The sequence below is a fragment of the Vidua macroura genome, chromosome 13 (assembly GCF_024509145.1).
Source record: "Vidua macroura isolate BioBank_ID:100142 chromosome 13, ASM2450914v1, whole genome shotgun sequence".
NCBI classification, from domain to species: Eukaryota; Metazoa; Chordata; class Aves; order Passeriformes; family Viduidae; genus Vidua; species Vidua macroura.
Genome location: NC_071583.1, coordinates 14,282,183 through 14,292,311, shown reverse-complemented (window position 1 = coordinate 14,292,311; position 10,129 = coordinate 14,282,183). Strand labels below are relative to the sequence as shown.

The 10,129-nt window shown below is 46.7% G+C and overlaps 2 protein-coding genes across 2 annotated transcripts in view; one reads left to right on the top strand and one right to left on the bottom strand.

The window, feature by feature from the left end:
* Nucleotides 1-1,579: 1,579 nt before the first annotated feature.
* On the bottom strand, nucleotides 1,580-6,771 carry EMC3 (ER membrane protein complex subunit 3). The gene is made up of 8 exons (XM_053989649.1): nucleotides 6,541-6,771; nucleotides 6,408-6,465; nucleotides 5,546-5,639; nucleotides 4,838-4,942; nucleotides 4,034-4,115; nucleotides 3,803-3,882; nucleotides 3,134-3,216; nucleotides 1,580-1,827 (listed from the first exon to the last, which is right to left on the bottom strand). Exons 1-8 carry the CDS (start codon nucleotides 6,693-6,695, stop codon nucleotides 1,699-1,701), a joined length of 786 nt encoding a protein of 261 aa, XP_053845624.1. The 5' UTR covers nucleotides 6,696-6,771; the 3' UTR covers nucleotides 1,580-1,698.
* A 107-nt stretch (nucleotides 6,772-6,878) lies between these two features.
* Nucleotides 6,879-10,129, top strand: part of FANCD2 (FA complementation group D2) — a 35,657-nt gene continuing 32,406 nt past the window's right edge. Inside the window, exons 1-5 of the mRNA XM_053989754.1 lie at nucleotides 6,879-6,963; nucleotides 8,100-8,189; nucleotides 8,349-8,483; nucleotides 9,080-9,147; nucleotides 9,859-9,962. Of these exons, the coding sequence (XP_053845729.1) occupies nucleotides 8,123-8,189; nucleotides 8,349-8,483; nucleotides 9,080-9,147; nucleotides 9,859-9,962 (374 nt within the window). The 5' untranslated portion in view covers nucleotides 6,879-6,963; nucleotides 8,100-8,122. The remainder of the gene's footprint in view (nucleotides 6,964-8,099; nucleotides 8,190-8,348; nucleotides 8,484-9,079; nucleotides 9,148-9,858; nucleotides 9,963-10,129) is intronic.

The window sequence follows — 10,129 nt, the reverse complement described above, 5'->3', positions numbered from 1 at the left end:
AGCAACTTTTAAGCTGTAGCATTGCACTGAAATTATGCTAATCAGCATTTTTTGTTTGTTTTACCCTGAAAGTAAGTCATGTGGGCATTCCAAAATGGGGAATAGAGGAAAGAGAGGACAGTAAAAGACCTTTTTAAAAGATAAATCAATCTGAAGTAGCCTTTGTCCTCCTCCTTGCCTCCCTACCTGTGCTGACACTGAGAAATGCATTTGTGGGGCTCAATCTCAGATCCTGAACAGACTCTGTTGTACTGCAGAACAAGCAGCCTAGCTCTGCTTTCTCTGCCTCTGAGCTGCTGGGCTTTGGCTGGTGTGTGTGTGCTGTAATACCAGACTGTTTTTTAGACTAGCACTTTGTAAGTGGCTGGCTCTGTTGTACAAAGAGGAAAATTAAAGAGTGGTTTGCACTGAAACTGGGTTCTGTTGTATTTTCAGCTTTCATTATGTGGCTGGTTGTGGGGGTGCCTGGTGCTCTAGGAGAAATTTGGGCTAGGGGAGGGTAAGTCCTGCAGAGCCAGTGGGGATCTGGGAGAAAATCAGCTGTTGAGGGCACAGCTCTGCACAGCTGAGGATTCATTTTGCTCCAGGGTTGCCTTTTCTCCCTGCAGTGCTGGCTTGCTGGTACCTGGTGCTCTAGCTAAGTTGTCCATGCCTTTTTGTGGCACTGGGCAGCCTCAGCTATGGTTTCATCCTTCCTTTTCCTCTGCAGACCCCTGAGAGGTCCTGGTCTTCCTTCTGTCCATTTTCTCCAGGGGTACCAGGGCTGCCACTGAGGTAGTTGTCCTGCAGTCTCTGTAATTTCCTCCTCAAGGCAACGTGAACACACTCGTGAGAGCAGGCTGGGAAAAGCTGAGGAAGTGCAATGGGCTTGTGTGTGGCATTGTCCCAGTCCTGCAGGTCAGGGTGGGCTGTGAAACCCATGTGAGAAGATTTGAAGTCTTCATGCCAAAATTACAGTGTGAGAGCAGAGGATCTTGATCTCAGCTGGAGCTCCTGAGGGTTAATGAGCCTTAATGTAAAACAGCAGCTGCTGAGCTTTGCTGTGAAGGGCTGACCTCCCAAACATGGTGTGAAACCCATCATGGAAAGAAGGGAAAGCACAGGGGCAGCTTCCCTCTTCACTGGGAAGTTATTTGGTGAGAACAGAAAATCAGTGTCACAGTCCTGGCTCAGCTCCTGCTTTGAAGAGGAATTACAGTTTCACCCTGAGGAAAAGGTGCTCAGAACAAAGAATGGGGAAAAAAATAACAGCCAGAGTATGGAAGAGCTTTTTGCAAAGCATTTCTCCAGGATGGGACTGTTCTCCCTAGGAAAGAGGTCTGAGGAGTTTCTACAGAGGGATTAGCCAGGAACAGTTGCCCCTGTTCTCTACAGTGCAAGGTGGGCAGCTTAAAGAATTTATTATCCCACCTGGCTCAGTAATTAACAGCCAGGCACTCTTTGGCAACACCCTGCTCACAGGCAGGAGAGGCTGTGTGGGCACTCAGGTGCTTACAAATGGACTTGGGAAGGATTAAATTAATGGGGAAATAGTGTGTCTGTGTGTCTTTGGGCTCAAATCAAAGTGAGGGCGCTGCAGTTCTGAACATGATGTTTTTATTTTAATTGCAGCCTTGCTAAAATACATTATATAGTTCTAGATAACAGATTTCTTTTCAAATAACTTTTACAAGAAGAGACAAAAGCATATTCTCAAATTCAGAAGATGGAGGTCTGAAGTTCTTCCTTAAACATGCCTTCAAAATGGAGGTCTTTTGCCATGAGCTCTTCTTCTACATCTTCTAAGGCCCACTGATGATCTGTCAATTCTAAGGCTTCCCATTCCGTCTGCATTGGCAGTGAACAGAAGTAGAGAAAGAAAAGCAACATAGGATTAGTTAGACAAGAACTACACAAAGCAGTGCTTGCTTTAAAAACTGCAACAAACACCGATTCTATTAAAAACCTGGCAATCCTGTCAACTCTCTGAAATCAGTGGTTTATACTCAATACAAATTGCATCACAGAAATGAGAAAAACTACATTATCTACTTTCTGCCAACCCTCTAACCTTCTGGAACAGTCCATGCAGCCAGTACTGTTCTGGTGGGCCAAGTGTTTTGCAGTGATGTAATTCTTTAGTTCAGAGGTACTTGATAACAACAGGTAAGAGGCCAAAAATTTTGTACCTGATCACAGACTTGTGCACAAAGCCTGCAAACAAACCATGTCACATGATGCCCAGCAAGAGATTTGTATTTCTTGGCCAGAACACTTCTCCTGCAATATGGGCTTTCCCCCTTTTGTTTCTGCTGGAACATGTAGTGGGTTTTGGTCCCTGCAAGGCTGAATTGGCAGAAATGCTGTGGAGAGCCAGTACTGGGTGGAAGTGGAGTCAGTACTGGCTGGAATTGCACCTCAGTGCTGAGTGTGGCAGAATAGCCAGTGCTCTAGCACTGCTGCCAACTGCAGCATCCTCTTCCCTGGCTGAGCCTCTGCCTGGGTAGTGTGGGATTTTTAACCAGGAAGATTACTGAAAACAAACTGCAGGAGCAGACCATCCCAACTTTCCAGGCAGCAGATTATGTGTGGCTATACCTCTTCTACAGTACACAAAACCAGAAACCAGGTCTGTCCTTCATGCATAAACCTGGCCATAAACACTGCCTGTGAAAGGCAGAGGCAGTCTAACAAGCAAGTGCCTATGGAAAATGCTTTAGGAGAACTTCAAGACAGTAAATTCCTGATGGATTTTCCACTGAACTGACTGGCTTACTTGATTTTCTTACCCAAGTTCGATCAGGTGCCTGCTGGACTCATGCTCAGCTGCACTGTTAACACAACTTTTGGAGAGCCAGCTTCTGCTTTGGAACTATACCTCAAGGTATAAAACCCTCTTCCTCAGCAAAAGCAGAGGATGGGACATAAATTCAGCTTTTGTACCAGCGATGGCTGATCTGTCAGGTTTACTTCAGGGTATTTGGGCTCTGCCAGACCCAGAGCAACTCCCACAGCCTTCATAAGCTGTCAGCTCTAATTTTAGGAACAGGAATCCAGAGCAATTCCCTTACTTGACACAGGGAGACAATGAGTTACATGCAGCTTATGACCCTGCAAGCTCGCACAAACAGGAATGCAGGTGGGAATACTGTACCTTAAATGCTTTGTTAGTATCTGCTGGCATGGCCATTGCTGCCCCTGTCATTTGTTCTTGCATCACCCTGGACTGATCTGCAGCTACAAATGAGAAATGAGAGGTTGATTTCTGTGTTATTAAATAGCATTCCCTGGAGCATGGTGCCATTGGGAAGGCTTTTATCGATAGATGAGAACATTGCAACAACAGCCAGAGTGCAACACTGCTGTGCCAGAAGTCCTCACAAGACATCTTTCTCCCACCTGCTCTGTCTTAGCCAGATTTACATAAAATATGCAGAAAAATTGAGGAAAATAGTTTTCTGTTCCCAATGCACATCTGTCCTGCCCCACATCTAACATTAGGAAATCTTTGCAGTTCTCCTTAAAACCAGTACTTGCTAGAAATAAAACAAACCCGAGTGCAAAACTTTTGCACTGATTTGATGGGAAGGAAAGCCTGGGCTAACAACCATGGAAGTTTATGAGCGAGCCAGTGGCTGATGCAGGAGATTTGGGTGCTTGCTGCAGGTGATGTGAAACCTGGCCCATGGACAGTAAGTGACTTCACAGAAAGAGAAGAATTCAGGAGCTTCTTGGCTAGAAACCCAGAAATCTTTTCCCCAGCCTCCCTCAGACAACATCCCATGGAAGGGCAGCCTGTTCCCAGAAATGGCAAGTGCCTTACCATTATCTTGGCCCAGGATGAGAGTATAAATGCTTCTGAGTCCAAACACATTCAAGAAGTACCAGGAAGCAGAGCTCACCCTGACAAATCAGAACACGCACAGTTGTTGTCAGTTCAAAGCTGGCTCATGACCTCATTTCATCAGCACACACAAACTATCCAAGGGCTATTAACACATTCAACATTTTCCAAGTGGGAACTGGACCTTGCTTGCTAAGGACAGGGGCTTACCAGGATGCATCCAAAGTGAGCAGCTCAATTCCCTGCTGCAGCATTGGCTTAAAACGCAGCGTCAGGGGAAACGGGACCTTTGCTGCAGGATAAAGAAAGAAAAGCGCCCACTTTGACAAAGTGACACTGCATGATTGCAAAGCACAGGGCAAAGTGAGCAGGTAGTTCTTTTATTACATCTAATGTAGTCTGAGTGCAATGTGTACAATAAAAAGTTAACTTGGACTTCTGAAAAAGCTGCATTCTGTATTCATTTCACTATGAAAAGACTTTCTGAAACTTAATCAGGTGACCAAACCCTCACAGGTGGGGTACCTTTCACAGTACTTCAGTGACTGAAAGGGAATGTCCCTTGTTAAAGAAACAGCTACCACAGTAACAGTATAGGAAAAAAAACAACCAAACAAACAAAAAAACCCAAGAATTATGAATTTAAGTAAGTATTTTTGATGTGTACGCTCCACACAGTAACCAATTCCCTGGATAAGTTCAGAGGAAAATCCATTGTATCAACCTGAATTTCAGACAGTTTTAATAAAATACTGGTTTTGTCACTACAGTTGTTCCCAAGTACATGAGCTATTTTCTTTGAGACCATGGCCAATACTCAGAAAACAATTTCCACCCTTTGCAATGGGACAAGCAAATCTGTGCAGTTTGTGGAGTGAAGAGCAGCAGTGCCACAAGCCAAATTTATGCTGCTTTTAACTGACTGCTCTCAGGTAGAGAAGCAAATCTCTGATGCAGCTCAGACTCTAAAGGTCACAGAAACACAGCCAAACCCATGTTATTCCAGACACTTACTTGTGACAAATCCTGAAAATGTCATGTTGATCCAACCACCAATGAGGATCATAGGCAGAACATTGGTTACATTCCCTTTCATCATATCTGTAAGCATGGTAGGATCTGCAAATCATAGATGGGATGTGAAATAGCAGCACATCACAATAAAGAGAAACAAGTCATTACATGTCAGATAATTTAATTAAGAAACTACACGAGACAACACTCCTATCCCAGTATCTGTAATTTTCCATTGCTGACAATACTTTGCAAAATGAGATGAGCAGCCAGTGTGGTGGTGGCTGCTGCCACAGAGGTGTTGTGTTCTGTGCTGTGTCTGACCCCATCCCTTGCCCCAGATCTCTGAACTTGCCTGGCCCCTCTGTGAGCTGACCTGTTCCTATTTTGATGTATACATTAGTTAAATTAAAACACTTTAGAGAAGACCCTGGGAGCTGGAGCAAAGCACTGGCAAAAGGAGACACGAGCAGGACTCCCAGTCCTGGCTACCCTGAGGAGGTCAGGTCTCCTGAGATGCTGCAAGCAGCTCAAGGCTGAAGTTAAGCAACGTGAAGCCATCTAATGTTTTTGTTATCCCAGAGAGGGATCTCACTCCCACCCCCTCCCTCACACTGCCTGAGCTCCCTGCAAAGCTGACTGACCTTCACCCTCAGCAGACACTGACGGGATTTTCTACCTGGCTGCAGTTAGGGTACCTTAACATACCTGTCATTGGTGAAGGAGGCACTACCTTTCTTTTTGTTTTCTTAAAAAATCCATCCTCGGGGTTATTAAAAAAATATTTCCGGGACAGGAAAGACTGAAAGCAGAGAAAGACAATGCCAACACCGTAAGAAGTAAAAGGACAGAAGCATTAGTTCTTGCTCAGACATTCAGACATCTTGTGAGTTCTTTCACAATACACCTTCCTGGGATAGATGTCTCACTGCCCATGTGTTCTAAAGCTCCTCACATTTTTCTGCGTCCAGAGTACCAGATCCCTGCCTTTTAAAATTCTTAAAGTAATGATAAGAATTCTCTGAAGAGAAACCCATGCTAATTTAAGAGCTTTCAGTGTTTTGTGCAAATCCTTTGTGCTGGTGGAGCACCAATACTGATACATGGAACATTTTCACTCACCCAACTGACCTCTGGATTTCACAAAACACACATTTGGTACCAACAGAGCCAACATGAGCGATGCATTTTTAGTTTAGCACACATTTCAGCTGACATTGTATGACCACCAGGTTATCCCAAGCTAGCATTACATCCCTGTGTGCTTGCTGGTAGATATTAAACGCAGCAGTTTGGAGGCACATCTCATGTCAGCATGCAGTTAAAACATCGAGCAGTGACAGCTAACATAAATGTCAAGGAAGAGACATATATGGCGGTGCTGTGTCCAGAATTCCTAGCAATCTGCACTCCTGGACACGGCTCTGGCCCAGGGGTGACCCGGCAGCGTCCGACCCCGCGGGCCCTGGCGGGCGCTGCTGCTCCCGCGGCACTGCCCGGTCAGAGCCCCGCGCTCTGTGCTCCTTTCCCAGCCACCCTCTTTGTAAAGCCCGACCGCGCAGGTCCGCACCTGCTTTGGAATGTATTTTCCATTTTCCCGAAGGACTCTGCTCCGGATCAGGACTTGGCTGGAAGAGAGACACGCGGCGTTAGCGGCCGGGCCGGGCCGGGCCGGGGGGAGCGGGGGTGAGGCGGGCCCTGACCTGTCGGACACCTGCTCCTGCGTGAGGCGCTTGTCGCTCTGGAGCAGGATGGACACGTAGTGCCGGATCATGCCCACGAAGAAAGTGATGAAGACGATGGGCAGCACCACCCATAGCCGGATGTTGGAGTCCAGCAGCAGCTCGGGCTCGCTCATCGCGGCGGTGCCGCCTCGGGCCCGGCTCCGGCCGACACCGGGCCGCCGCCGCACGCCCCGCTTCCGCTTCCGGGACCGGGCCCGGGCCCGGCCCTTCCGCCGCCGGCGGAACGGCGTCAGCGCGCGCCGCTGGCGGGAAACTCGAGCGCGAGTGGCGGGAGCGGCGTGAGGGGACAGCGGCGAGAGGGGACAGCGGCGAGAGGGGACAGCGGCGTGTCCTGCCCTGGCCTGCCCGGAGGGGACGGGAAGTGAGCTCGGCTCGGCTCAGGTGAGGTGGGCTGAGCTGAGGAGAGGTGAAACGGCCGCCTCAGGCACTGCCCAGCCTTTGGCAGTAGGTGCGATGGAGAGGGGCCAGCCTGACCCTGGCTGGGCTGTCAGGCTGCGCCTCGCACCCCGAACAGAATCGCAGCAGTGGTGGGGCTGGAAGGGAGCTCTGGAGATCACCCAGTGCAGCCCCCCCGCCAAGGCAGGGCCACCCAGAGCAGGTGACACAGGAGCGGGTCCGGGTGGGTTTGGAATGTCTGCAGGGAGGGGACTCCACGCCTTCCCTGGGCAGCTGTTCCAGTGCTCTGCCATCCACAACCTATAGAAGATTTTGCTCATGTCGAAGTGAAACTTCTCGTGTTTTAGTTTTGGCCATTGCTCCTTATCCCGTCACTGGGCACCACTGAAGAGAGTCTGGCACCATCTCCTTGGTACCCATCTTTCAGATATTTATACACCTGAAACAGCTCTGAAAGGCTCATCGCACTTTTGGTTTTTAACCGTTCCACTTCCATGCTGATATTTTAAGTAACTCATTTTACCAGCGTCTGCAAAGCAGTTGAAATTTAGCATGAGATGCACACACATCTCTTTTTAATGACCTTTAAGTTTTAAAGGTGAGTCAAGGTTTTTTTTTTTCTTTTTAATTGTTGCCACCCCCCAAAAGAGGATGGGTGAGAAGGAGGTTTGTGCTGACAGAGCTCACTGGCTATGATTTGTGGTTAGGGACATGAACAGGGTCACTTAATGTGTTTGGGCTCATGAACAGCCATCTGTGAATCCTTTGTTGCTTTGTCCAGGCATGTGGAGAGAGTCTTGAGTTTAGCTCAGTGGATGCAATCTGAGTCCTCATAGTTGCTCACTTTAATTTGCCTGGTGTCCAAATGGAAGGCCAAGCCTTGTTTTATAAGGAACTGAATTTTAGAGAAAGGGATGTATTGTGCTACTTAAATACAACAAGCTCTAAAATTTCAACCTGTACAGCAGAAAAATGTGGTGTGATATTGGTTACCCAGGCAATGTCTTTCCTTGAGCACTCTCAAATTCTGTCACATTCCCTTTTGCTATTCACTAATACATTCTAGATCTGCTTAAAAAGGAGATGAATAAAACACTTGTCTTTTTCCTGCATTTTTTTAGGCAACAACAGAGGTTTTGTTACCATGGTTTCAAAAAGGAAATTGTCAAAAGTTGATGCTTCTGAAGAGAGCTGCAAGACAGACTTGCCAAGTAGGTGCTTGGGTATCATCTTAGTGGGGTGGAGACCCATTAATAGAGGCAACAGCTCCCAAGCTGGGGGCAAGGCAAAATGGCAGTTTTGATAATGCTGATTGTTAATGACACTGCTGGTTTTTTATATATTTGATGCAGCATGTCTTGTTTTCTCAGAAACGAAGAAGTCACGGATTTCTGATAAGGAAAATGCCTCTGCCTTCTGTGGATTGGAGGATGAGGGAGTCTTTGAAGAGCTCCTCAGGACATCAGGAATAGTGCTGAAAGCTGGGGAGGGACAGAATGAAATAGGTATGAGTTCAACATTTGATATTTCTGATTTAGATCAAAACCTGCAAGGATGGATGGTACAAAGTAATGATGTGTTTTACTTGCAGCACAAAAGTGCTTGAGCCAGCTTGTTTCAAAATTCAAGCAAACCCTCATTTAGCCTCTTATTTGTTATATACCTCTTGTTCCTGCTGAATTCAGTGCATCACCTAAACTCATTATTCCACCTCTTTTGGTGTATACCTGTTAAGTCTAAAGGCTTCTGAAGGATTATTGGAGATATATAGAAAAATATTAGACTGCGTCTGTGATTACAGTATTGAATTGCAGAGGCAGGAGCTCTGAATTGGGGAAAGAAATGTGGCATTGTTGCCTTTTGTTTCAGGCAAGGCCCTCAGGAAGCCCTGTATTCAGTGTTTTCAATGCTACTCTCAGCCCTGACTAGAGAAAGCACAAGTGCTGATTCCACTCAGGCTTTTGCCAGCTGGACTTCTCAAAAGAGCAAATACAAAATGTTGGTGGATGGGCTTGAGAGCTTGTACTTGGTGTAGCTGTTGTGATGTTGTATGGACAGACTGTGTCTCATTCTCTATTTCCTTTCTAAACTGTCTCCTTAGCTGTTGATCAAATAACTTTCCAGAAGAAGCTCTGCCTGGCCCTGGAGAAGCACCCTACTTACCCAGCTGTAAGTAACTTTGGCAGGAGCCACCTTTAAAGCTGTTTGCTGAGTAGGAAAATATGCAAATGCATCTGCCTGTCCCTGCTAGTCCCATTCAAAAGTGTGCAACACAGCAGCTTATCTTGGATTTCTGTGGTTCAGATTTTCCAGTTCTCTTAGTGCTTCTGTTCCAGCCTTTTAGTCACACAGTTTTTATGACTGTCAAAGTAATTTTCATTCTCAATATTATTCAATAGACAAAGACTCTTACAGCAGACAAATCACTTGCATAGCTTTCTGGTGGAAGCTGGGTTTGGTTTGTGTTGGGTGGGAGCCGGCAGCATTAACACTGCCATGATGTGATGCTCCTCCCCAGACAGCAAGTCCAGGGTGAAAGTCCTGGGGCCAATGATTTGACTGCAAATGTTTTTTGGGTGCAGCCCTCATCACATTAAATGTTGCTGTCTCAGCTGAGCAGGAAGAAAGGCAAAGCCTTTTTAAATCAAAGTAAAATGTGAGACTTTTGCTTTAGAGTTACTTTGCAATCACTGTTTCCTCTGGAAATTATCTAGACTAGCATTCATTTATTATCCAGCATTCCTTCCATCACAGTTTCTGTCTGCAGTTCCCTGGTTGGCTCTTCCTGGTTCTCATCATCTGCTTGCAAAATGCATCCTAAAGGACAGCAGTTGACTGGGGGTGTCCCTTCAGGGTGGATAACTTCTCTCTGCTTTGCAGGTTGTGAAGGAGTTCATCAGTGGCCTGGAATCTCACATCAAGGACAGGAACCAGTTCAAGAACTGCCTCTTGCCGTGCACTCCTGTACGGACTGAGGGGTCGAGGTAGAGAAAATGTATTTTGCCTTCCCCTTCAGTCAGAGCCAGTCTCTAGTTATGTGCTGTGACAGTGACCAGAGTGCAGCTGAAGGCTGCAACTGGTGCACACCAAGGCAGGATGGCTGGTGTAGTCCATTGCTGTTTAATTGCAGAGACTTTAGAGTTTTAAGTCA